Source organism: Actinia tenebrosa, unplaced genomic scaffold (genome assembly GCF_029948245.1).
Source record: "Actinia tenebrosa isolate PJP-AT-01 unplaced genomic scaffold, QUT_ActTen_1.0 PGA_scaffold0__85_contigs__length_37466705, whole genome shotgun sequence".
Taxonomy (NCBI): Eukaryota; Metazoa; Cnidaria; class Anthozoa; order Actiniaria; family Actiniidae; genus Actinia; species Actinia tenebrosa.
Genome location: NW_028292569.1, coordinates 28,092,281 through 28,120,026, shown reverse-complemented (window position 1 = coordinate 28,120,026; position 27,746 = coordinate 28,092,281). Strand labels below are relative to the sequence as shown.

General features: G+C 38.2%; 2 protein-coding genes across 2 annotated transcripts in view; one reads left to right on the top strand and one right to left on the bottom strand.

Annotated features, from left to right (window-relative positions):
• Positions 1 to 27,401, top strand: part of LOC116307057 (centrosomal protein of 131 kDa) — a 28,640-nt gene extending 1,239 nt beyond the window's left edge. The window contains exons 3-29 of the mRNA XM_031717198.2: positions 679 to 802; positions 2,135 to 2,207; positions 2,989 to 3,510; positions 3,781 to 3,915; positions 4,655 to 4,861; positions 5,793 to 5,881; positions 6,341 to 6,462; positions 7,557 to 7,594; positions 15,360 to 15,415; positions 15,903 to 15,938; positions 16,323 to 16,389; positions 16,662 to 16,732; positions 17,899 to 18,052; positions 18,685 to 18,917; positions 19,857 to 19,953; positions 20,346 to 20,435; positions 20,982 to 21,109; positions 21,362 to 21,509; positions 22,854 to 22,931; positions 23,200 to 23,274; positions 23,771 to 23,833; positions 23,906 to 23,991; positions 24,125 to 24,209; positions 24,330 to 24,484; positions 25,046 to 25,174; positions 26,145 to 26,205; positions 26,738 to 27,401. Coding sequence (XP_031573058.1) covers positions 679 to 802; positions 2,135 to 2,207; positions 2,989 to 3,510; positions 3,781 to 3,915; positions 4,655 to 4,861; positions 5,793 to 5,881; positions 6,341 to 6,462; positions 7,557 to 7,594; positions 15,360 to 15,415; positions 15,903 to 15,938; positions 16,323 to 16,389; positions 16,662 to 16,732; positions 17,899 to 18,052; positions 18,685 to 18,917; positions 19,857 to 19,953; positions 20,346 to 20,435; positions 20,982 to 21,109; positions 21,362 to 21,509; positions 22,854 to 22,931; positions 23,200 to 23,274; positions 23,771 to 23,833; positions 23,906 to 23,991; positions 24,125 to 24,209; positions 24,330 to 24,484; positions 25,046 to 25,174; positions 26,145 to 26,205; positions 26,738 to 26,806 — 3,191 coding nt within the window. The 3' untranslated portion in view covers positions 26,807 to 27,401. The remainder of the gene's footprint in view (positions 1 to 678; positions 803 to 2,134; positions 2,208 to 2,988; positions 3,511 to 3,780; positions 3,916 to 4,654; positions 4,862 to 5,792; positions 5,882 to 6,340; positions 6,463 to 7,556; positions 7,595 to 15,359; positions 15,416 to 15,902; positions 15,939 to 16,322; positions 16,390 to 16,661; positions 16,733 to 17,898; positions 18,053 to 18,684; positions 18,918 to 19,856; positions 19,954 to 20,345; positions 20,436 to 20,981; positions 21,110 to 21,361; positions 21,510 to 22,853; positions 22,932 to 23,199; positions 23,275 to 23,770; positions 23,834 to 23,905; positions 23,992 to 24,124; positions 24,210 to 24,329; positions 24,485 to 25,045; positions 25,175 to 26,144; positions 26,206 to 26,737) is intronic.
• LOC116307058 (uncharacterized) lies at positions 10,792 to 14,096 on the bottom strand. Its single transcript, XM_031717199.2, has one exon. It carries the CDS (start codon positions 13,974 to 13,976, stop codon positions 11,865 to 11,867), a length of 2,112 nt encoding a protein of 703 aa, XP_031573059.1. The 5' UTR covers positions 13,977 to 14,096; the 3' UTR covers positions 10,792 to 11,864.
• Positions 27,402 to 27,746: the final 345 nt, after the last annotated feature.

Sequence of the window (27,746 nt, the reverse complement as noted above, 5' to 3'; positions counted from 1 at the left end):
TACAAGCATTCCCAAGAGAGTTAAAAGGCAAAAGCATGGTGGTCATTGTGGTACCGTTAACAATGGATGCTAATGAGAAATCTTTTGTTAAATGGTACCAACATGGCCGCGATGACGTAACGTGCAAAGAATTATCACAATTCTTTGTTTTCACATTACCTCATCTGGTGGACTTTAACAAAAGATTTCTCATTAGGGATTTTTGTACCAGTCCACCAGCATGGCCAGCATGTCTTTTTCTTTTGATCCTATTGGGAATGGTTGAAAACCACCAATAGATCTTGTCAAGTTGCTTTGTGTTATCAGTGAATAGGTGCTTGGCATAGTAACAACAATAGCTTATGTCACCGATAGTGCTATACAGTGTAGATGTACTTTTGCTTGGGCATAAATGTTCTCCCTTTTCATACAGTACCACATATTCTCCTGAGAATAACATTGTATGGTTCCAGAAATTACCCTCCCCCAGAGGCATTTGGAATTTCTTAGGAGTGGGGGTCAGAGAAAGAAAAATTGGGAATGAGGGGGTATGGATAAATTCTGTAACTACGCATTCTTTTTTTGAGTTGTATCCATATTCATGTGTCTTCTCATACAAAACTAATAAACAAAGCAATGATACTCTAGAGAATGACATGTGGTCTAATGAGAAAACATTCTATTGTTCTTGTCGTATAGATGTAAGATCTAGTGTACCTGGTAGACCATTATCTGATATGGCTGGCAGTGATAGCGACAGAACTACCAGCAGCTCAGGAGCAAGAAGTAAGACGTACAATGTGAATGAACAAGGAAACATGAGGTAACATTTATAGCAAGTGCCATAGACACTAGAGAAAAACATTTGCGCATGCGTTCATTTCAGCACGTTTTCTAAGAATTTTGAAGAGTTTGAGCAAGAAAATAAATGATTGTTTTCTCCAAGTATACAAAAAAGTTCGAGAGTATACTTTTGTCGGACCAAGATACTGTATTAACAAACACAATATGAAAGAATTAGTCTTAAGTTTCAAGCATGGACACTAAGTTTTGGCATTTTGTGAAGTCCAATTGACCTAATTCACTATGACGTCACTGCTTGTTTATGTCAGGGATAGAATCGCCAAATCCAATAGAAAATTCAACTAAATTTACTCCTAGCAAAACAGTTTAATCTAAAATGGCCTGGTTTTCAGATATAATATGTGTTAATATATACTAAAAAATATTCTGAGTGTTTGCTGGCTATTCTACTTCACTTCGTGGAATGATACGGGATTTAGAACAATTTTCAGTTAGTTTGCGTTGATTTGACCCCGGCAGACGACCACGATCCTTTGCGTTTAAACAATAGATTGTTGAATATTGTTTTGATGTGACGTCATAGTGAAGTAGGGCAATTATCAGACATGTTTGAAAGTCAAATTTACATGTACTTATGTTTTGACTAATTTGCATACGGATTCAGAGCATGCGCAGACATTTTTAACTCGTGTCAGTGCCATGAATAAGAATTTATCAAGTTCATGTTAAGAGGATCTTATACAAATCTTGGATTTTGAATGATTGAAATGTCTTTTTTGATTATTTTTTTGGCAAAGCATCTAGCACAATTGTTTATATATTACTTTACAATGTGTGCAATACGATGATATCACTACCAAAAAAAAAAAAAAACTTTAAAAAACAAACTTGTCATTGCTTATCACCAACGCAAGTACAGCAGTGGTGCAGTTCAACGGGGTCAAACTGAAAGCATGTGAAGGCACCTCTGGCAGCCGCTACATGCATACAGTCCATGTATGACCCCAGAGCACAGCTCTAACCAGTTTGAATTACATGTAGTTAGGGTTGATTTTGAGACGAGGGAGGAAAAACCAAAGGACCGGAAAAACCCTTGGAGTCAGAAAGAGAACCAACCAACTCAGCTCACATGGGGTGGCTGGGATTCAAGCCCCGGACCTCAGAGGCAAGCATTTTACCACCCCACCATTCTGACTCCCCAAGAATCAGAATCCCTTAGACATCAATACAGTCATTACAAGTTGTCTTACTCTTATCAAAGATATTAATTTGAATAAGAAAGAAAATTTGCAAAGAATATTGGTATTGGTGTGGAAAAAAATATTGTTATATTTCTTCCATTATTTACAAGGTATTCAGAAGGGAAAACCTCTTCTGGAAGACCAAGGTCAAAACACAAGAGAGATTTAGCTTCAGTCTTTAAGGTAAAAGTGCAAAAGAGCTTTTCAATATGATTATACAATTACTGTATTACAATACAATGTAAAGGTAGGAATTATTTTAACATGTAGAGCTTTTATGAGTTGTGACATAATATTTCCAGGTCTAACTGCTCACAAAAAACACTAAAATACTAAGGCAGAAATTTTTATCGGTCAATGATATAACCTGAAACACCGATAACTTTGGGCACCAAAACCTGTCAAAGAAAACATTAGAAAAATCTTTATGAAACTGCTTTTCAAAAGACCCTTTTTGAGTTCCAAATTACCCCTGTGTTTCTTGATTACAGACTCATTTACTCAGGCTAAGCCTCGATTTTGTGAAGAATATTCACGTTTTCCAGTCAAGGTCCGTCAAGTTTCAAAGTGTTTGTATTGTTGAAGTTGTGCACTCTTTACTTTACCATTGGTATTTGCGAGTAATTAGACACTGATTCGAGGCTAAGCCTGAGTAAATGAGTCTGTAATCAAGAAAGACAGTGGTTTTTTTGGAATTCGAAACTGGACTATTCAATATGTCACACTTAAAGCTCCATTCACAAGGATAAGAAGATGCTCCAACCCCCCTCCCCCCCCCCCCCCCACCCCACAAAAAAAACACATTTTACTTCAATTAATAAAGTGAGGTCCAAGGACTTTTAGAAAGTCTACAAATACTTCTTGTGCTCAAAACTAAAAGAAAAAGAAAAGAAAAAATTCCTTATCAAAACATTATTCACATGTTTATAAAAACTAAACAGTGTTTTTTTGTTGATTAAATTAGAATAAACCACCTGATCTTGACTCATGTAGACCAGAGAGTGACCAACTACCTACAGAGGATATTGATGACTGGTGGCCAGGATCTAATCATGTTCCAAAAGTCCCTCCTTTACATAATCTTATCTCTCCATCTGAAGAAAAAGACTACAATTGGTGGGATAACTTAAATGACGATCAACCACATGATGCGGCCCAAAATCATTGGCCAAAAGATATGCAACACGATCCTCTTGTTGATGCTCTAAATGACATGCTTAATTCTCCTGCCAACGAAGGGAATAAAAATGACCATGGGATTATTGAAGGGGAATCGAAGGAAAGCCCAGTACCCAAGCTAAAGTTTGGTAACTTATCTGAGGATGATTCCGGTAGCGTTAAGCAAAATGCCGCAGCAATAATGATACAGAAATGGTACCGCGGTTGGAGTGTCCGACGGAAGACAGGGAAATCTGCTGTTAAACGTATTTTGGGTCAAAAAAAGGTTCAAAAGGAAAGACAGTCTTTTGATCATTTAGGCTCAATGGTAAGAATTGAAAAAAGAGGATATATCTCAATAAATTTTATAATAATAATATTTAACAATTATTTCCTGAAGGCAAAGGGATTATCAGTGAATATTTCCTGAGCCGCAAGTCTTTGAGTGGCAAGGTAAATATTCACCGTAATCACTTAGCCAGAGGGGAATAATTGTCCATGACCCCTTGCACCAAAGCCTTGAATTGTTGAGAGGATGATGCCTTAGCAGCATACTCTATAACTTGTCTTACAAATGAATGTTTGCGGTATTTGCTAGGAAGCAAAAGAAGCAGAGAAAGCCAAAAGACGTGAAGAAAAAGCAAGATTAGCAAGACAAGCAGCTATCAAAGAACTACAAAACAAAAGAGAAGAAAAAAGACAAGAAAACCAAAGAAAAGCAGAGGAAGAAATAGTAAGTTGATAATAATAATCATCATCATCATCACCATCATCATCATCTTCAACATCATCAACATCATCATCTTCAACATCATCAACATCATCATCATCATCTTCAACATTATCAACATCATCATCATCAGAATCACCATCAACATCATCACCATCATCATCATTAGAATCACCATGACATCAAGACCATCATCATCACCATCATCATTACCATCATCATCACCATCATCACCACCATCATCATCATCATCAACATCATCATCATCATCATCAACATCATCACCATCATCACCATCATCATCACCATCATCATCATCATCTTCAACATCAACATCATCACCATCATCATCATCATCATCATCTTCAACATCATCAACATCATCATAACCCTTTATCTATGAGGGTAGCATGCTAACTAACCTTACAGTTAACTAACTTATGACTGTACATGTATCTTTGAGGCTTTCGCATTTAGACATTATATAGAATGTAAGATTACAGATGTCACTATTACATTGCCTCTTTCCACGCTTTGTTTACATGTATGCTCTTCACACATTTTCATCATCATTCTGATGAAGGCTGTCACTAGTTATAGCTGAAACATCATGTTCTTAAAAAATCTACACGTTTTATCCATAATCTTACATTCAATAACTTATGACTCTTGTAAATGTGTAGAAACAGAACATTATTATAATTTACCATTTCTCATAGTTTTTCTTTTCTTTTCTTTTTAGGTTTTCCTTCAATCAAGTGGAGTAATTTCAAAGAAAAAGAGCAGCACGAAACAGAAACCAAAAGCAACTGGCACTAAGAGAAATAACAACCAGTCTGCATTAAATAATTCTCCTGGAGTATCCACTGCTGCTGGTCGCAGGGAAAAGGACGATAACAGACCAGCTACCGGGAGCAGCACTGCACGGAAACTAGATGAGCTGTTTCAGGTGCAATAGATTAAATGATTTTTTCCCTTAAGGGGCTGAAATACGAGACACAAAAACGTCCAACTTGTCTTGCAACAATCTTGCGGTGCAAGTTTGAAAACAATGTTGCTCGTTTTACATCCTATCTATCCAACTTGTCACGCAACGAAATCTAATGTTGCAAGTTGGGACTATCACGGTGATATTTTGCACGCTGATTTGTTACAAGCTACATAATTCAAGATGGCGGTCGCTTCTGCACATAAAATGTTGCGTCACAAGTTGGACGAGTGATGAAAAACAAGCAGTTAATCACAAATTTGTTGCAGAAAGTTGATCTACGTTCTACTTTTCGCAACAAGTTTTCCCAACTTGCAACAAAAGATATTGTTGCGTGACAAGTTGGATAGATAGGATGTAAAACGAGCAACATTGTTTTCGAACTTGCACCCCAACAATGTTGCGCAACAAGTTGGACGTTTTTGTGTCTCATATTATAGCGCCTTTAGGGAGCATTCAGGAGAAGGTCAACCAGAAGATTATACCACCAACATCCTACTGACAGCCTACTGACACTGTAACAACACCTTACTGACAACCTACCAACACTCTACTGACAAACTACCAACAGCCTACTGACAACTGACAAATGCCCTACTGACACCTTACCAACGCCCTACTGACGCCCTACCAATATACTACTTACACCTTGCTAACACCCTACTAACACCCTACAAACACCCTACTGACACCTTACCAACATCTTCTGACATCCTCGACCACCAATAACCTGTCTAGAAACCTACCAACACCCTACTGCCACCACCCTTGATTTGATCAACCACTACTAGACTCACCCAGGGCTGTCATTTGCATGTCCAATGAAACTCTGTATATAAGAGTATTACTGACTTGATTTCTTTACTGGTGATTTTTGTTGACCCTTTTCCAGGAGGATGTTCGAACAATCCAGGTAGCCAAAAGTACTGCTATCACAGAGGATACTCCAGAAACAGACCGAACAGAAAGCACAATTCAGAAGTAAATATGAAAATTGATTATTAATATGCTTTGTCTATTGCTGGCGTGCATCTCTTCCCATGAGAATAAAAGGACAAAAGAGGTGGCCACCATGTTGGGTGACATAACAAAAGACCCCAAGAGCGAATCTTTTGTTCAAGTCAACCAACATGGTGGCTATGACGTCACATGCACAATAACAAAAGACATGGTCGCCATGTTGGTTGACATAACAAGAGAAACCAAGACCAAATCTTTTGTTCAAGTCAACCAACATGGTGGCTATGACGTCACATGCACAATAACAAAAGACATGGTCGCCATGTTGGTTGACATAACAAGAGAAACCAAGACCAAATCTTTTGTTCAAGTCAACCAACATGGCGGCTACAAGGTCACATGCATCCTAAGAACATACACATCTGATAAAACAAACGCCAAGCAAGTTTAAGTGAATGCCTATTGGTGTTAATTTTCTAGTGTCAAGTCAGAGGGAGCCAGCAAATCCACCTTTGAGGATCTGTTAGAGTCTCTTAAACAGCTTGAACAGCAACCTGAAAACCCGTCAGCTGCTGATTCTGGATCCAAGTATGATGAATGGGGTAAGATAGAACTTTGCGAACCTTGTTTCAGAGGTTGGTTTTTGCGGGAGGGAGGAAAACTACACCAATGACAATAATAACAACGACAACAACAACGACGAAAACAACAACAACAACAAGGAGGAAAATATCTCAAAGCACTGGAGAAAAACAACAAGCAATTTTACAATAGCTTACAAATTTTTCGCACGCTGATTGGTTATTTTTTATCTTCAATAAGGGGACAGACAGATAAAGCTGACGTCAACGAGCGCGCGCTCTTTCCGTTGGTTGTCTTGATCGCAAAAAAATGAGAAGTTTTGTCTTTTTTTTTTTATTGTAAAAAACAAATAGACATCAGTTTTTTTATGTGTCTGTCCTCTTATTGACGATAAATTGCGTCATCACATTGTCAAAGAAGTATGCGGATCACACTACTATTCATACTACTTTGACAATGTGATGACGCAATTTATCGTCAATAAGAAGACAGGCACATAAAAAAACTGAGGTGCTTACCATTTACACCCAGAAAAACCGGAAATTCCGGTTGGAAAATAAATGGTATGTATCATTCCTTTCGGAGAGTTCCTGAAAACTCGGTCTTCAGATTGAGGTAATCCACTTTTCCCGCTCTTTTCGGTTCTTTCAGTAGACGCGTGTACCATTTTTCGAAAGTCAAAGTTTCCCGCTCTTTTCGGTTCTTCCGGCAGACGCGTGTACCATTTTTCGAAAGTCAAAGTTTCCCGCTCTTTTCGTTTTTTTCGGTAGACGCGTGTACCATTTTTCGAAAGTCAAAGTTTCCCGCTCTTTTATTACCATTGGCGAATGAATTTCTGGATGGATTGGTTTAAATGATAAGCACCCCTGATGTCTATTTGTTAACTCTACTTGCATACGAAAGCAAGTCCAGGGATAGAACCCATGGGCACAATGATGAGAGGCGGTACATCGGTACATTAGCAGAGCACTCCACCCATACTGAACTTTCCACACACAAAAAAAGGTTTCAAGAGTGATTCTATAATTTTCATAAGTGGCTTCGTTGCACACATTCATGAAACACGAGTTTGGTACAGAATTCTAATTATTTCTCTGGTACCTGTTTTTCTTAGTGGAACAGCTAACTGCACGCATGGATGATGGCAATAAGGTCAGTATTTTTGATTTCAATCAATCAATTAATCAATCAATATTTTGTTCAGTACTTATTAATATAACACAATATTTAAATATTTACATTTGTGAGAAATATGACATACATAAAAGTACAAGCTGCCTATGATAACTTAAAAGTTAGACTAGATAGGTAGCTACTTAGTACATAGATTTAAATTGTAATAGCAATTAGGTAGATGATACATTTTTCTATTTACATGGTATGTGTAGATACAAAAAGGATTTTTGATGTTAGTGTGCGGCTTTCAGAGATAGAGATCGATAGTTCAATTCTCAGGATCTCCACGTCTGTTTCGACTTCTCTCTGTTCTGTGTAGCTTTAGATTTAAGTACTCGCAATAGGAGCACTGATAGTCTGTGGGGATAAAGTGCGCACCCTCGCCGCTTTATATATGGGTTCCTGTCTCGGGAGAATTGGGCAAACACTACCCTCGTTGTCGAAGTAAAAAATTAGCTTTACCTTATTACCTTATTACCCCCCTAAATTTAATTGACTTGCTATAGCGCCTTTTAACCTCCGAGCTCCCTGACGATAAAAAAATGGCCGGTCCTACATGTATATATAATGGTTTTTATTTATATAATATTGAATTTCGTTAAATCTGTTCCTAAAGGTGAAACTAATAGTAACGCGTAGTAACGCATCTGAGTATTAAAACACATAAATCTCCACCCCCCCCCCCCCCTTCCCCCCCTCCCACTGGCGATAAAAAAAATGGCCGGTCCTACATGTATATATAACGGTCTTAATTTATAAAATTTTAAAATTCGGCAAATCTGTTTCTAATGGTGAAACTTAGTAATGTTTAGTAACACATTGTTAGAAAAGTTACTTGTATTTGCGCATGAATCTATGTTTTATTGGTTAACGTGTCTGCGACACATTGTACCACAACTTGCTAAGCTAGATTAGGGATGAACCTGATTAGATGATTGATGGGGGGGTTGCAGGAATTTTGGTTGCATGATATTAATTTCTTTGGCTCAACCCTTGCACGTTAGTTTTTGCGTACAGTGAGATATTTTTCTTCTAGCAGAAGAGGTTGCACGTTATTTTTTTACGTACAGTTAGATATTTTTCTTCTAGCAGGAGAGGTTGCACGATATTTTTTTACGTACAGTTAGATATTTTTCTTCTAGCAGAAGAGGTTGTACGATATTTTTTTGCGTACAGTGAGATATTTTTCTTCTAGCAGAAGAGGTTGCACGTTATTTTTTTGCGTACAGTTAGATATTTTTCTTCTAGCAGAAGAGGTTGCACGATATTTTTTTACGTACAGTTAGATATTTTTCTTCTAGCAGAAGAGGTTGCACGATATTTTTTTACGTACAGTTAGATATTTTTCTTCTAGCAGGAGAGGTTGCACGTTATTTTTTTACGTACAGTTAGATATTTTTCTTCTAGCAGAAGAGGTTGCACGATATTTTTTTACGTACAGTTAGATATTTTTCTTCTAGCAGAAGAGGTTGCACGTTATTTTTTGCGTACAGTTAGATATTTTTCTTCTAGCAGAAGAGGTTGCACGATATTTTTTTACGTACAGTTAGATATTTTTCTTCTAGCAGAAGAGGTTGCACGTTATTTTTTTGCGTACAGTTAGATATTTTTCTTCTAGCAGAAGAGGTTGCACGATATTTTTTTACGTACAGTTAGATATTTTTCTTCTAGCAGAAGAGGTTGCACGTTATTTTTTTACGTACAGTTAGATATTTTTCTTCTAGCAGAAGAGGTTGCACGATATTTGTTTGCGTACAGTTAGATATTTTTCTTCTAGCAGAAGAGGTTGCACGATATTTGTTTGCGTACAGTTAGATATTTTTCTTCTAGCAGAAGAGGTTGCACGTTATTTTTTTACGTACAGTTAGATATTTTTCTTCTAGCAGAAGAGGTTGCACGTTATTTTTTTGCGTACAGTTAGATATTTTTCTTCTAGCAGAAGAGGTTGCACGTTATTTTTTTACGTACAGTTAGATATTTTTCTTCTAGCAGAAGAGGTTGCACGTTATTTTTTTACGTACAGTTAGATATTTTTCTTCTAGCAGAAGAGGTTGCACGTTATTTTTTTTACGTACAGTTAGATATTTTTCTTCTAGCAGAAGAGGTTGCACGATATTTTTTTACGTACAGTTAGATATTTTTCTTCTAGCAGAAGAGGTTGCACGATATTTGTTTGCGTACAGTTAGATATTTTTCTTCTAGCAGAAGAGGTTGCACGATATTTGTTTACGTACAGTTAGATATTTTTCTTCTAGCAGAAGAGGTTGCACGATATTTGTTTGCGTACAGTTAGATATTTTTCTTCTAGCAGAAGAGGTTGCACGATATTTGTTTACGTACAGTTAGATATTTTTCTTCTAGCAGAAGAGGTTGCACGATATTTTTTTACGTACAGTTAGATATTTTTCTTCTAGCAGAAGAGGTTGCACGATATTTGTTTGCGTACAGTTAGATATTTTTCTTCTAGCAGAAGAGGTTGCACGATATTTTTTTACGTACAGTTAGATATTTTTCTTCTAGCAGAAGAGGTTGCACGTTATTTTTTTGCGTACAGTTAGATATTTTTCTTCTAGCAGAAGAGGTTGCACGTTATTTTTTTGCGTACAGTTAGATATTTTTCTTCTAGCAGAAGAGGTTGCACGTTATTTTTTTACGTACAGTTAGATATTTTTCTTCTAGCAGAAGAGGTTGCACGTTATTTTTTTTACGTACAGTTAGATATTTTTCTTCTAGCAGAAGAGGTTGCACGATATTTTTTTACGTACAGTTAGATATTTTTCTTCTAGCAGAAGAGGTTGCACGATATTTGTTTGCGTACAGTTAGATATTTTTCTTCTAGCAGAAGAGGTTGCACGATATTTTTTTACGTACAGTTAGATATTTTTCTTCTAGCAGAAGAGGTTGCACGATATTTGTTTGCGTACAGTTAGATATTTTTCTTCTAGCAGAAGAGGTTGCACGATATTTTTTTACGTACAGTTAGATATTTTTCTTCTAGCAGAAGAGGTTGCACGATATTTTTTTACGTACAGTTAGATATTTTTCTTCTAGCAGAAGAGGTTGCACGATATTTGTTTGCGTACAGTTAGATATTTTTCTTCTAGCAGAAGAGGTTGCACGATATTTTTTTACGTACAGTTAGATATTTTTCTTCTAGCAGAAGAGGTTGCACGTTATTTTTTTACGTACAGTTAGATATTTTTCTTCTAGCAGAAGAGGTTGCACGTTATTTTTTTGCGTACAGTTAGATATTTTTCTTCTAGCAGAAGAGGTTGCACGATATTTTTTTACGTACAGTTAGATATTTTTCTTCTAGCAGGAGAGGTTGCACGTTATTTTTTTGCGTACAGTTAGATATTTTTCTTCTAGCAGGAGAGGTTGCACGATATTTTTTTACGTACAGTTAGATATTTTTCTTCTAGCAGAAGAGGTTACACGATATTTTTTTACGTACAGTTAGATATTTTTCTTCTAGCAGAAGAGGTTGCACGATATTTTTTTAAAGGTTTAAGTGCTTGCCCGATTTTTTTTGGGGGGAATTACGCAACCCCCCATCAACTATCTAATGGTCCGTCCCTTAGAGACAGTCGTTAAGTGGAATCTATGGTATTTTATTGATGTTGTAAGATTTCTACCAGAAACTTCTATAGTATCAAAGTATTACTGACTGGTCTTCAGACAACGCAGGAGTTTTCCGGTCAGTAATTGGTGTTGATATAATGAACAAGGTCAAAACAATATTCCAAAAATAGATAGTCATACATAGAAACAGCTAGTATATTCAGGGTTCCCAGGGGTCAGGGAAAAGTCAGGAAAAAGTCAGGGAATTTTTTTAAAAGTTAGCTATGAATATCCGTGTGATACTCATACTGTTTGCAATTTTCGAATAGACTGATAAGTATTTAGTATCATTTATGCCGGACAGTTTAATTATGTTGGGTATCCTGTGTAATATGATAAGAGCGGGGCCTAGGTAAAAGTTATGCATGTGGCCCATGCTCGCCCATGCGGCTCAACAAGGTCAGTGAAAACTGTTATTCAGTCAGGGGAAAGACAGGGAATTTTTATTTTCAAAATGTCTGGGAACCCTGAATTATTCATGCCTGCGATTTACCTTTGGAGATATGTGAGGAAAAATCCAGGATTTCACTTCCAGGGGTGGAGTTTACTAGGTGCCCCTCATGTTAAAAAAATGTTTCGCTTTATATTTCTAGTTATAAGACATCAATGGTCCAAGAAAAAAAGTTTATTTGATCCATAAGTTGAGAGAATATGTTGCTGAACGGGAAGTAGTTTTAGAAACTGTTGCATCATTTCCAAAATCGAACTCACCCTTGTCACTCCACTCTTCAAATGAGCCCTTATTACATTCTGTTATTCCAATCCCGTGATCAGCACGCCCACAAGAATTCCCACCTCCACCAATCATCATGACTGATCCATCCCCCTGTCTCCAGTTACACCAGAATCCTATCTTATTGCTAGACTGTAGGTTACTTGAACACTGAGCCTGGTTGAACCCACTGGTAGTTTGATAGTATCCACCATAAACAACATCACATCTGCCAAGGCATTTATCATTTGACCATACTGCTTTTCTCTTAAAGATTCCGTAACTCGATATTTTTGCTCGAAACGTGCGAGAGCCTAGACAGTTCGTTGTAGTTCGTAGTAGAGCAGTGTGTAAAGGGTCGTCAGATCGTGTGATCTTAATCTCTCTTCCTCTAACTGACCAGAATGCCGGCGATATCATATCCTTGTTCTCAGATGTATTCGTGGTGTTTCCTTTGCCCGTCATGAGGTCGTACCACCACAGACCGTCGTCTCGCATCCAGTTCTTTGTATCATTGTTAGAAAACCGTGCGATCAATGTCCACCCCCCTCCGTCAGTTGTCAAGTCACAGTAGACTCGAAAGACTCTCTGACTGTTAAGTTTTATTTCATACACTCCACTACTATTTGTGTTACTCGATCTCAACACACCAGAGCAATCTATATATGGATCTCTTAACAATGTTCTAGCTTGTACATCAGCTACATCAGCGCTCGTAGCCGTGCAAATGTACACACCGGAATCTGATTTAACCAAATTTTTAATAACAAGAGAACCATCTTGTTTTATTTCATGTCGTCCTACAGGGAGAACACCATTTTCTTTTCGCCATGAAATAACAGGTTTAGGATTTCCAATTGCTGAGCAGTTAAAGGCCAGTTGTGTTCCAGCTAAGTTATAATAGCTCGGGGCTGGCTTTATTGTAAATACAGGAAGTGGTACAACAATTAATATTGACTCACCAACGGCATTTCCAAGGACATTTTCAGCAGTACACAAATATGCACCAGAATCGTCCATTCGTGAATTTAATAGACTAAGCTGATCATTATTCATTGTAGCACGTGATCGTGGTAATGAACCAACTGACTTGGACCACGTGACTTTTGGTGTGGGATAGCCAGTCACGTGACACTTCGGAAAAGTTGCATTGTTTCCAATCTTTACGCGGACTGGTCCGTTTGCGAGAAGAATTCTCGGGCTGAAGTTTACCACAAGTCGTGCTGTATCTCGTACTTTACCAAGAATGCTAGAAGCCTGACACTGGTAAATTCCCGTGTCATTGGGCAACACGTTCATTATCTGTATCTTTCCAGTGCTGTCGACAACTGACCTATTTCCTGCTAAAAGACGGTTGACTTTAGTCCAAACAATCTCAGGCCGTGGATAACCACTTGCAGAACAATGAAAAATGGCGGAGTTGCTTTCATTGACGATCAAATGAGGCGGTGAAATCACGACTGATGGAGGTTCTAACGAAGGACCGCGGTCCCCTTTGGGACCCTGCATGCCTCGAGGACCAGGAGCTCCATTTTGTCCTGGATCGCCTTTTAAACCAGGCATCCCTTGCTTTCCTATTCTACCTGGTTTACCCATGGGTCCTGGTGGTCCTCTGGGCCCTCTTCTACCTCTTCTACCTTGAATAGCGATGAAGTTCTTCGCAGAAATGGCTTTATTTATCTTACCTTCAATCATCTTTGTTAATTTTGCGTCTATAGTTTTATACGTCGTTTCGTTTGCTTCCTTGTTATTCGGCACACTACGAACAAAACGTCTATTCGATTTGCGATGGTCTTCCATTCTCGCGAAGTAAATATGATCACCTCTTTCTTCGGCATTGACGAAGATCTTGTCATTAAACGCACGGGTCATCTTCTTCTCCAACTGGTTTATTCTTGTGTTTTGCTGTCTCATAACGAGTTCGATACGCATAAACTCACCACAGCTCAACAGCACAAAACATATGGAGCAAACAGTAGTGACAGTGGACATGGCTGATCTTGGATGTAGTGTCTTATCTTTCATATTTGCTATCGAAAAAATCGTTGCCAGATGAGTCCTTTAAGAAGTGTATGTCTACAAGTCCAAAGATGAGACGAGTGCAGACAAGTATAAACGCATATTAAGTTTCTCGTTCCACCAATAAAGCGTCGACATTACGGCCAGGGGTCACTGTATTATGCATGGTTACTTTGGATTTTGTTTCTACGAATAAAAAGAGACCTTTATTCCTAACCTCCCCGGTGGGGGGATTTTTGTTGTTATATTTTGTTTGATTTATTTCACTGTACGTCCGATTGCTTGAAAATCAAAAAAACTGCGAGTTGTATCTGGTCTTTATGAGCTATAGAAGAAAAAACAAACAAACAAACAAACAAACAAAAATCAAACGAAGCGAAAATCAGAAATTGAAACGTTCAAAAAAAAAAAAAAAAAAAAAAAAAAAAAGTGAATGGTGAAAATAAAATCGGAAAAATAAATAATTCATTACTTTTTATTCCCCTATTATAATTATATAATTAATATAGGAAAAACAAAGGCGCTAGAACATTTTTTATCGATTTTTTTACTCTTTCGCATTACGGAGGACATTATCTTGACCTCGAATTTAAAACGTAATGAATTTTTTTTTTCTGATTTTATTTTCGCCATTCACCTTTATCTAAATTGGGCTCCTTTTGGTGAAGCCAATCATGTTCTTTACGTTCAATTGAATGAAATTGGAACCCCCCTTTTGTGAAGCCAGCTTTTTCTGCATGGCGGCCATTTTCATACCCCCCTTTTTAATTTCCGCCATAGTTAATGGAGCGGAATGGTTTGGACACTCCACAGAACAAAGCTGTTGTTTCGCGTTTGAGGTTGAACCGTACCATTACGTGATACTGACCCTGCACATGAACCAAAGCAAGTATGGCTGAAAATACTCATTTCCTTATTATTTTCATCCATGAACACTTTGAAAGTAAAAACTTTCATTAGATGACCACAAACCATGCGGATAAATATTTCCACGGCGAAACAGTTAAGCTACTGAATGATAAATAAAAAAGCACTAAAAAAGGCAATTTCCTCATCAGTAAACAATTAATATGAATCATATAGGATTAATTTCCCAGTACTGTGAACAAACGGAACAACGTTTCCTTCTCTGTGCAGGGTCAACGGCAATTTCTTCCTCAGTAAACAATTAATATGAATCATATAGGATTAATTTCCCAGTACTGTGAACAAACGGAACAACTTTTCCTTCTCTGTGCAGGGTCAAAGTCATATAACAATGGATAAAGTCGAACAAAAACCTAGAACAATAGGTTTCCCAATCTAAGCTAAAACATTCTTGATCAATCTCTGTAGAGATTACAATTCATAAATCTGACCAAATATCATCCTTAAATATTTCTTTTTCAGCAACGCTATCTTTCCGCCGAGAATTTGGACCAGCTATCACAAAACAAGACAGACACGTAAGTCTTTTAGCTAATCCGAAGTTGAGGAGAAAACTTGGTCGAGTTGGCACTGCAGTGCATTGTGGGGCTGTTCTAGGAGACTTAGCCTATCTTGTCCCCTAAAACAGGGTAGGAGACAGTGAAATACTGGATTCTCCATGTACTTGACGAGAATAATAAGAGATAACTAGCGAAACACTAGTGTGAGCTGCGTCGGTGTTTCTAATGAAACAGTATTGATAAAAGGGTAAATGATACACCGTGAAAAGATGAAAAAAAATACTGACGTTTCGGACGCTAGTCCTTCGTCGGAGTAAAAGAGAAAGAGGATTACACCTTAGTAAGTTTTTTCATCTTTTCACGGTGTAAAATTTACCCTTTTATCATTACTTGACGAGAATAATAATAAGAAACGCAAGTCATTCCAGCTATTCTTTTATTGTAGAATGACATATCTTCTATGGCTCCGATAACTTTGTAATATTGTGTAAACTTTGTTTTGTAGTGAGAATGGAGCAGCACTTTCAGCGGAAAAACTACAGTAAGTTTACTTATACAGTAGTAAGAACCTCTCTTAAACGACCAGTAGAACCTCTATTTACCGGTCGCTTGGTAACTACCTGGAGTTATACTTTAGTAAGAACCTTTCTTAAACGACCAGTAGAACCTCGATATACCGGTCGCTTGGTAATTACCTGGAGTCATACCTTAGTAAGAACCTCTCTTAAACGACCAGTAGATCCTCGATATACCGGTCGCTTGGTAATTACTCATATTAAAACAATACAATACGACCGTCTAGGGATGGTCCACTGAAGGTGATGTTAGACCAGGCAATGTTCCTGGCAACATTTTTCACAAGTTTGTTGCGCGATAAAAAGTGACTCCGGGTAACACCACCTTAATTTTGTTTGACTTTCTCCAGAACTATCATTAACTTCCTGGACGAGGTTGAAAAGGCAGAAGAGATTACACTAAGTGAAATCCATCAGGTTAGCTACACGAAACTTTAGATTCGGTTAGGGGTCAGGGCCAGGCTGTACGAAGCCTGGATAGCGCTATCCAACGGATAAATCTTATCCAGTGGATCACAGCATCGACCTTATCCACTGGATAAGGATTTATCCGCTTGATAGGCTTCGTACACCCGGACACAGTGCTATAGATTGGTTCTAAAACTAAATAGTTTTTTCCCCAGAATTTCGAATATTAAATATTTTTACTGACGTTCGTACATCTGTGATATTATTTTGCATAATTTTAGTCGAGAGAAGAGGCCATTTCCAGAGGACTGACGTCACCCAGTGCTAATATCGATGAAGCAAAACAGAAAGAGTAAGTATAATAAATGTAATCCACTATTTTCCCATTTCAGACCTCGTGTCATTCCCTAGAGTGTCATTTCTTTGTTTAACGGTTGCGCATGAGAAGACACATGAATATGGATATAACTCAGACAAAGAATCTTTTTCTCGAGAGAATGACACGTGGTCTGAAATGGGCAAAACATTACGCCCAAGTGAATTTGGTCCATACTTTCCATGTTTGAGAGCTTTGTCTGACTGTTTACCGAGGTACTCGTGCTAACGTGGACACCATGTTTTTTTTTATTTGTTAGTTAAATATTGATCTTTCCTTGGAGTAACATTGTGAATGAGGTCATGACTGCGTTTGTATTTTTCTCGACTTGTGGGGGGGGGGGGGGGGGGGGTAGGGCTTTAAATCAATTAGGCTGTTTGCACCAAGAGGTCACGTGGCCAATCCCGTAAAATACTGTTCAGGAAGTGAAGTTTCTGAATGTTGACTATAGGAGAAATGGTACATTTTAAAAGGATTTGTATGAGAAAAGTGTTAGCTTGTAAGAGCTTGAGCCCCCACAGGTTTTTCCATACAAATCTTCATAAAATATTCAATCTTTTTAAGTAACGATGCCGTTTAGAACGATATCGAGAACAATAGGCCCGCGGCATGGGCAGCCGTTTACGATTTGGATTACGGCAGTGTTAATTAAATTGTATTTTTCAATCTTATTGGCTTAAATTCGAAAAGCGCCAAATTCAAACTTATTTTCGTTCTTGTTCTTATACAAGTCCGGTATAGTTGCCGTAAATTGGCGAGCAGACTTGTTAAACAACGATTGATAACATAGGCGAGTTTGGAACAAATTGTATGTGGGGAACGATTTCCGAGTGTTCCTCACATATGATTGGTCTAAAAAAAATTCGGACAATAGCTCCGATGTATCTTTGGTAAATGGAATGACAATTCGATACTATTTCGGCGTTTTTCCGTAAAAAATACAATGACTGTTTTTTCGGCCAATCAGAGAGCTTGGATATAATTATTTAAGCCAATTATAGAAATCTTCACTGCACATGCCTTGCCGTTGGGTGCTATCGTTCTAAACGGCATCGTTACTTAATGCTATTTCTCTCCAGAAAACAAGTTTTAGCTATAAGTTATGTGTGGGATAATCATATTCTTTGTTATTTAATTTCCAGAAGAGAGGAAGCGAGATCCGAACTAGTCAAGAAAGAAATGGCTGCCTTGGAATCAATGTCGGCTAATGCTGCTGATGTTACTAATGCTATGATGGCGATGAAGATTGAACTAGAAGAGAAAAAAAGAACCAATGAACTTCTGCAGCGAGCACTGGTAAGGATGATGCAAACAGTTTACTTTTTTACGTTTGTTTGTTGTCGCTGATGATTTGTTGTTGTTGCTGTTGTTGTTGTTGCTTGAGGTGCTCCCGTTTCTACTTTTGCTGCTGTTGTCGTTGTTGTTGTCGTTGTTGTTGCTGTTGTCGTTGTTGTTACTGTTGTTGCTGCTGGCGTTGCTACTGTTGTTGCTACTGCTGCTGTTGATTCTGATTTTGCTGTCATTGCTTTTGTTTATGATGCTGCTGACGCTTCTGCTGCTGCTGTTGTTGTTGCTGTTATTGTTGTTATTGCTGCTGTTATTGCTGCCAGTGTGTTGCTGCTGTTATTGCTGCTGCTGCTGTTGTATTTGCTTTTGTTGCTGCTGCTATTGTGTTGCTGTTGCTGTTGATGCTGCTGCTGTTGTTGTTGCTTTTGTCGTTGCTGCTTTTCATCCTGCTGTTGCTGCTCTTGTTATTGCTGCTGATGCTGTCGTTGTTGGTGCTCGTTATCATTGTTGTTGCTACTGCTTTTGTTGTTTCCAACTGTTGCTGCTGTTGCTGTTGCTGCTGCTGCTATTGTTGCTGTTGTTGCTGTTGTTGTTGCTAGTGCTGCTGTTATAGTTTTATTTTCCTGATAATTAATTTGTAGAACCAGCAGCGAGACTTTTCTCTGCGTCAAGGAAAAGAATCAGAAAAGGACGCCAAACAAAGGCTAGCCATTCAAAAACAAGAATACGAAGCGACCATACAAAGACACTTGACGTTTATCGACCAACTGATTGACGATAAGAAAATCTTGGGAGAAAGATGTGAAGAACTGCTGAGTAAGATGAAAACTGTTGATAAGAAGTACACAGACAAGATAAAAACCCTGGAAGAAAAGTAAGGGTGTAATAAATATACGATACGGTGTTTCTACTTTAGTATCTTTTTGTCACAGGTGCCCTTCAAGAGAATGACGTGAGTGTTTTCCATTTCTTCCCGGCGTTTGCATCACAGGAAGCCCAAGCCGCCATGGATTTCATAATCGCTTTATTTTGAGGATCTTTAGAAAAATCCTATTAGTTTTTTTCTATCTACGTTTCTTTTTTGTCCAGTTCTTTACTAGAATCGAAATTTTCTGCAACGGAATTCTTTTTAGACATATATTTTTCTTATTGCTCTAAAACTCGCTACATCCACTGTATTTTGTGTTTACATTTCGACAGCTCGAGGACTTGAGTATTTTCGTCTTTGGACGCAATCAGGATTGTATACAGTCAATTCAAAAAATGTTGTCGTCGACCAACTCAAGCCTACGCGACTGGACCGAAAGGAACTCTGGATAGTAATCATTGAAGCCGAGTTGACTGCAGTAATTTTATTCGACTAGTTATGGTTTGCAGCACGAACCTTCATAGGCGAGCGGGAAGTGTTGAATTAGACGTATTTTTAATGCCTTCATATTTTCGAAATTGTGAACTAAATCATAACTACTTTGTTTTTCTCTCCCTAAGCCCAAAGACATGCATTTAGTGGATTGTTTCTAGCCATTATTATCTTTACTACTAGCGGGAATAATTGGTTCAGAACGAATATTTAACCGCTTGTGATTCTTACCCATATTCCTAGCCTTTCGGTCCAGTCGCGTAGGCTTGAGCCGGTCGACGACAACGTTTTTTTGAATTGACTGTATGAACTAGTTGCTAGTGTTCTTGATTTTGATCTGATTTTGCATTTCAACTTGCATTTCAACTTGCATTTCAACCTTTAAATATCGTCTTTGAATGTTTCCTGTGGTTGAAATAAAATATCCCCGTTCCCTCTTCATTGCATATTCAGCCATGCTGTAGAGATGAAAAAGCAGAAAGAAGTAATAATGGCAGCAGAGAAACTACGTCGTGAGAAATGGATAGCGGAGAAGACGCAGCAGATTAAGGTAGGATGTAAGAGGACCACCATTTCAGACCACCTGTCATTCCCTAAGGGATACATGAATACGGATACTACAACAAAGAAATGATACTCAAGGGATGACACGTGATCTGAAATGGGAGAACTTTACTCCCAAGGTAAAGAGGTCACTCTCTATAAACCATTTTACAAGTTTCCCATTTCAGACCTCGTGTCATTTTCTAGAGTATTATTTCTTTGTTTGACGGTTGCGCGTAAAAAGACGCAACAATAATAAATATTATTCTCAAGAGAATGACACGTGGTCTGGAATGAGAAAACAATGCGTCAAGGTAAAGAGGTCTGATGTACAATCATGTACACTGTACTACCTCCCTTCTTTGTTTAACTGACTTCTTAGTATTTTCATGTCTGAAGGAAGTGACAGTAAAGGGACTAGAGCCTGATATCCAGAAGCTCATTGCCAAACATAAAGCTGAACTCAAGAAACTAAGATCTTCACACCAGGTAAACTAGAACCAAAGAATAATATTCAATCCCTTCGATATTGCAAATAATTTTTTTTTTTTTTTGGATTTATTTTTATCAATACAAACAACAACAAATTTTGCTTCCAAGACGCAAAAGTGTTTTTATTGTGCGCCAGAAACATTTCATGCTTCCAAGACGCATGGAAACAATGTTTCCCAATGTTTCCTCGTTTAGCCACGAAAGTCAACATTCAAAAAGTTCGTTTCTTAGCAACGTTAGCTCTCTCTTGAAAGTGCGCATGCGCTAACCGATATTGAGTAAACATGTTTCCCGATGTTCCATAGCAGTTTTGCCACCTTTGGAAACATTTAAGAAAACATGTTTCCTCGTTTAGCCAGGGCCTTAGATTTTGAGGAGGGAAGAAAACCGAAGAACACGAAGAAAAACCCTCAAATCAAAGACGAAACCTAACAAACTCAACTCACATGTGATAGCGAGTATAGGAAGAGACCCGAGATGTAAAAGGCAAGCACACAATAACTTTGAAGAAGTTCAATACGTTATGTGGTCTTTTATTGACAGGCTGAGCTTCTTGAAGCAGACGAACGCGCAGGTAGACGGTACATTCAACAGATAGAAGAACTACGAGAACAACTCGAAAGAGAGAAAGAAAATGCATGCACGAAAGAACGGGAATTGGCTCAACAAAGGTTGGTTAAAACTCGAATTCTTCGTTTTATTTATTAATGAGCGTTCAGTGTGGCATCTTTTCCCCCTATTTTTTTCTTGCCACGGAAAAATTATTATCGAATTTTAAATGAAGATAATTTAGAGAAAACAGTAGCTTGGCAAGACACCTTCAGCGCACGCGTTTTGAAGTTCCCGCCAAAACCACAGGAAACCCATCGGGATTTTTTGGAAACTAAGAACCCATTCTGATTGGATAATTTATCACATAAAAGACTAGAGAAACAAATGGAACAAGAAGAGCAAGCATATCAACAACAAAGACGACGACTTTACTCAGATCTCCAGGAAGAAAAGGAGAGAATGGCAGCACAGGCTCAACGACAGCGACAAGAACTGGATGAGACCGTAGCAGAGTTACAGGTTAGATTTTAACCAAAAAATCTAAAAATAATTCATTACTTAATCATATCCTTTTTGTAATCGCTACCAAATCCTGCAATCTGATTGGTTCAAAGGAGTGCGATTAATTCCCAAATCGCATCCTTAGGAGCTCTTAATCGCATCTTTAAAAAAAAAAATTTTAACAATAAAATAAAGCAAAATAAAACAAAAAAATCAAAAAAAAATTTTTTTAGATGTTTTTTTTTGTTCGCATTTAGTTCTTCTTCTACATTGAATTGACTGCACTCTTTATTGTGTCTTTTTCTTGTGCATGATTACAAAAAGGATATGATTAAGTGGTAACTGAACTTCGTGTCGTGCAATTTTGGTCTGAAATCAAACTTGCAATTACAAATCGCACTCCCGCTACGCGGTCGTGCAATTTTGTAATCGCGCGTTTGATTTCAGACCAAATTGCACTCCACTCAGTTCAATTACCATCATTAATCAATTTGTAATACGCACTCAACGATATTACTCGATTCTGATTGGACAAGAGGAGTACAATTGAGTTATTATAAACAAAAAAATGCATGATCTTCGCGTACAATTCGCATAAAGGCTCGTCCAGTTTTTTAAAACTTTCAAAACATCACTCTTACCGATCAATTGATGGTTTTCACGTCGGCCATGTTGGATGAATTTAACAAACGAATTGTCAATGAATTCTTTTGTTATATCGTCCAACATGGCCGTCGTGTTTTTTGTTATTTAATTCTCTTGGGAATGGTTGAAACCATCAATTCCAAATTACACTCGAGATCGGGCTATTTGCTATAGCAGTCCAGCGACGTAGCAATCGATATTATATCAAGTTCTGTTCACGGTTCAGTTCAATCTTTGGAAACACAATGCTTTATTTATCGCTTTTGTCGTCAAATTCATTCTTATCAGTATTAAGAGGAAATTTTTTTCAATAATGAGCAATAATGGCAAAAAGCACAAAAAGCTTGTGAAATAGAAAATAATGGGAAATAAGCAAATGAAGGCCTATACCTCATTTTCGAATAAAATTTTTGCTTTGGGTTAACACTTTGATTCCACGTTCATCGGTCATCTCCACTTCCAAACAAGTTAAACTTTCTGAATAACAATATTTTAGCTTTGTACAACAGCCATTAATTCTTTAAGATTGGACTTGTGTTTCTTCAAACACATTTTCCCCCAAGAAATATATGCTTGAAGAAACGCAAATCAAATCTTTAAATTTATTCTTTTCAATTTAAAAAGATAATTAATTTTCAAAAGAATAAATTTGACGATAAAGGCGAAAAAAAGGATTCTGGGATTTTTTTAAATTGTAATACCAATGTTATCTTGTAGGAGTCTCATAAAACAGTCCTAGCAGAGCTGCAACGATCACACGAAAAAGCTATAGCCGATATTGAAAACAAACACCAGGTAAAAGAGAAGGTTTACTTTTCTATTTTTTTGGATCGATAATTTTCTGTGTATGATTAATAGTTTTCAATCAGGTGATAAAAATATTTGAATCTCACTATCTGCTCCAAATGGTGGTCAAATACTGACAACCATGTGCTGTCAGACAGAAAGAATTCTATTGAAAACTTGTGATTCAGCTGATGAACATTCCCCACGAGACAGGAAATGATGTCCAGTGAAACCAAGCCATCCTACTTTTTAACATTGACATCTTCTTTTGAATAAGTTTGAAATGAGAGACTTGAAAGAAAAACTTGAAATAGAGAAACAAGCGTGGATAGAAAACTACATGAAAAAGCAGGTGAGAGATAGTGAATAATGATAACTAAGGTACTAGCCCTACCCCTGCGAGCAGCCCTACCAACTTTTTTAGTCTTTTTTGCATCGTTTGTTTCTACCTCCCTGCCTTTCAAAAGTCTTTCCTCCCTCCCTCGCTCCCTCGCTCCCTCCCTCCCTCCCTCCCTCCCTCCCTCCCTTCCTTCCTTCCTTCCTTCCTTCCTTCCTTCCTTCCTTCCTTCCTTCCTTCCTTCCTTCCTTCCTTCCTTCCTTCCTTCCTTCCTCCCCTCCTTCCTCCCTTCCTTCCTTCCTTCCTTCCTTCCTTCCTTCCTTCCTTCCTCCCTTTCTTCCTTCCTTCCTTCGAGTCTTCCTGCCTCTCTCGTAAGTTTTTTACTTCCTTCCTCATTCCTAAAAGTTATGGGCCGTAGAAACGAGACAACCGATGTACCGTTTCTCATGCGTAAGTGTGCTGCAAGGACATGCGGAAGACAATATCACGTGATTCTTCTTTGATGTTTCAGGATGCGGTTCTTCTGACTAAAGAAAGAGAACTGAAAGAAGGCGTGAGAGAAGCAAGAGATAGGGTAAGGAGACTAAAGTATGGCCATTCGTTTCACAGGGCTTCATGCTTAACGTTCACTTTTTTTGTTTTGCAGGAGATTGAGATGGTGATTACCCGACTGGAGGAAGAGACTGCTGCATCGAGGGAAGAATGTGAGAGAGCTGCTGAAAATAGAATCAAGTTAGTGTTTTATTCTCTTTTTATTTCATATTTCATCCATCCCACCTCTCTCTTTAACATTCGTTTGTTATTCGTCATTTTCTTCTCGTCCACACTGCACATTATAATGATGATCTTAACTGTTCTTTATCAGGCGGATAAGAAATAAATACGAATCCGAAATGAAAGAGCTCGAGAGATCAGAATCAAACATGCAGCAGAAATGTAATTCCCTCAAGGTAGGTCCACTATTTATTATGTTTGTATAGGCTAGTAGTAGTACCCACCACATAAATCAATAAAATAGGTTCCCTTTTTGGACCAATATTTTGACCTTGTCCCATATATCTACTTCCAAGGAACAACTACTTGAAGCTGAAGGCGAAGTTACAAGGCTTCGAAGTCAGCATAAACAAATAACTCATCAAAAAGAAGACGTGGAAAAAGTGCTGTCTAAACTACAAGAAGAGCGAGGAAAAGTAGCCGACATCATCCGGCAGGAGTTCGCAGACAGGTACCAGTCATTATACCATACAATTTTTCAGTTAACGTCACGTGTGAATTGAGTTTGTTTTATGTGCTGTTCTCTCCTATGCTACGAGGGTTTTCTCCGGGTTCACCGGTTTCCTCCCTCCGTAAAAATCAACATGTGAGCTGAGCGTTGTGTGCATAGAATATTGAATGTAGTGGTAGTGCGTGTGAGCGAAAAGTGTCCCCAATTAGTGCGAAAGCGCTAGAACAACTAGACACTTAAATGAAAGATTTTTTTATTTTTATTTTATGTTTTTATCTGTAACCGACAAAAGATGTTTGAACCAGACCACGCGCAGAAGATTGGAATTGATCAGTCTTAGACCAATAGATCTGTTCAGCTTTCAGACCTGCGCATCTCAGACCATGTGATACCACTCTTTGCTTTTACAATTCAAATAAATTGGTACTAATATTGTGCTTTGTATTTGCAAGTTTTCCCGCGCTGAATGGGCAGACGCGTCTTCAAATTTCGCGCACATTTTGCAAAAGTAACGAATACTTATGTCTATTGACTGTGCATTAATACTTTTGATATTATTAGACTAATCACGACAGAAGAAGATAACAAGAGATTGAAAACCGAGGTCAGTGAGATGCGAGCCAGGCATCGACTGGATACTGATCGCATCACAAGAGAAAAAGAACAGGAGATGGAGCAGTTACATCAAAGGTATACAAAATCACTCGACACCTCGTCCCTTCTAAAGTGATATGTATCAACCAAATCACGTCATACCATTCTTACCCATCCTCGTACGGTTGATAGGCACTTTAAGATTTTTAAAATTTACGACGGCGAAGTCAACCGGAAATGCAAATATTTTCTTTTTGGGGTTCTGTTCATTGAAGATTTCATTCAAAACACTGTTAGTAAAGTCAACCCATCCACAGGGAAGACAGATTTTGAAGACTCGATCAAACCCCAAAGTGCAGTAATTTACACTTCCGGTTCACGTCGCCGGAAATCTTAAAGTCCCTGAAATGAGATTGGAGTAGACAATGTATTTATTGCTGCACCTGAATTCCCCGGTTCTCCACCATCTTTTATATTCATTACCATACGAGTACCGGTTTTACTAACTGGCTTCACTACCAGCTCAGTTGACCTTCAGAACACCCAGAATACCTTTTGGGGAATGCAGTCAATTTAACTGGTATGCACACTGCCAAAATTGACCAGCGAAAAATAAAAACACATATTTGGTGGCCTGGAATAGTCCCCTTCACGGTTCCCTGCGCCATCTTGAAAGGTAGCCGTGCCTTTGCATCGAAGCGAGACCAAACGGTGAGCTTGCATTGATAGAGACCTTTTTTAACACTTTAGACAATTATTCACAGGTCTCTATCATTGCAAGCTCACCGTTCGTCTCGCTATCATGCAAAGGCACGGCTACCTTTCAAGATGGCGCAGGGAACTGTGAAGGAGACTATTCCAAAAATTCAAGAGGAAAAGTGACACCTCAGTTTTACAAAATTTCTCGATTTTGATTGGCTAAAATTTTTATCTCAGGTCAACTGGCTATGCAGCACTATGCATTAAAGGGGTCATAATACACGATGGAAGGTTGAAACTGATACACCGACCACCATAATGCTTTGGTTTTGGCTAATACCTTGATATCTCGTTGTCTTGATTTCAGAGTAAAACAAGCTATCTCTCGAAAGGATGAAACAGTCAAGGCTTTACAGGAACAGCAGCAGGTTTCTTTTGCCATCTTATTCTAGAATTTTCTTGTCTAAGGGACGGACCATTAGATTTTTGAGGGGGGGAGGGTCGGGCAATTTATTTTGTGCAGGATTTTTTTTTCAATCTTTAAAGATGTGCTCGATTTTTTTTTTTTTTTTTTTTGGTTTTTCGATGCACAAGTACGGTTACCTTTCAAGATGGCGCTGGGAACTGTGAAGGGGACTATTATTGATTCCTAGGTTGAATAAAAGACTGGATACAGTTGGCATTGCAATGTATTTTGGAACTGTTCTTAGGGAACGAAATAGACGCCGTCTTGGAAATATGAAACAATAAAAGAATAAATAGTCCTACAATGCATTGCAATGTCAAGTTGGCCCAGTCTTTTCATCACCCTCGGAGCGACTATCCCAATTTGTTTGGCGGAGAAAACGTCGTAGTTACCTTATTATCTCTCGACCAAAAGTAGCCATAGTTCATCCTCATCGAAGCCTGTGTTTAAGTGCCACTTGCCCATTAACCAATCTTTGTCATTTTTGTTCCCAGGCTGCAATGAAGCGAGCTGACCACCTGGAATTGCTGCTGCAACAACAACGAAAGAAACTCCTTCCCTAACGTTCACTAGATAGGAAGATTAATAAGAACTGCTATTTTCTTGCAGTAGCTCACTTTTCTTCATTCCCCGAATACCACCGTTCGTTCCGGCCTCATCTTACGTGACATTCATCAATATGCATTCGCATTCGAAATAAATCTTAATCTCATCCCCTCGTGTTCTGGTGAAATGCCGTATTAACTCGTTTAAGCGCTTATTAAATTTTTTGGGTTTCATATGCGGCGTTGATTCGGGGGCAGCGTATATTTCGGCGTTTATACCGTTTATTCAAGGTTGGCGCTTGTTTAAAAAATGTATTTACCATATAGTTGCAGCCGTGTGTTTTCATATAGGAATGGCTAAATGACCGGTTGCCGGTGCGGCGCTCTTTAGTCTCCTTTGCAGACGTTCGCTCTGAACGCATCCCTTCCCGACAATAAGAACGGCTGCAAAGGAGACTAGGCGCTTAAACGAGTAAATACGGTACTGAATAAACTAAACAAGAGTACAGTTGTAGCTAGCAGATGGAATAGAAAAAAAACGACGACAAACAAACAAAGACAAAGTACTGAATCAATAAGAGAAGAGGATGTATTGTGAAAGTGTCATACTTCATATATTGGTTTTTATTAGGCTAAGCTTCTTCTTTCCTTCAGTCGTTCTCTTTCTTTCCTACCCTACTTTCCTTCCTTTCCTACCCTTTCTTGGTCACATCAAATATTATCCTTATACATAAAAAAAAAATGACGAAAAATCCCTTGAGATATGTTAATGGCTGAATGCTTTGTTATCGTCAACCAAGATGGTGGTTATAACGTAACATGCATATGCTCCATTGGTTTGACACGTCTCTTTACATTCTTTTTCTAATTTTTTTCTTCAAAAGCGAAACCTTATAGTTATATTTACTTTTCCTTTAATTTTTTCAATGAACTTGCATGTGCGTGAGGAGCCGCTCTT

Coding starts and splice junctions, on each gene's coding strand:
- LOC116307058 (XM_031717199.2), bottom strand. CDS start 13,976: ATGAAAGATAAGACACTACATCCAAGATCAGCCATGTCCACTGTCACT.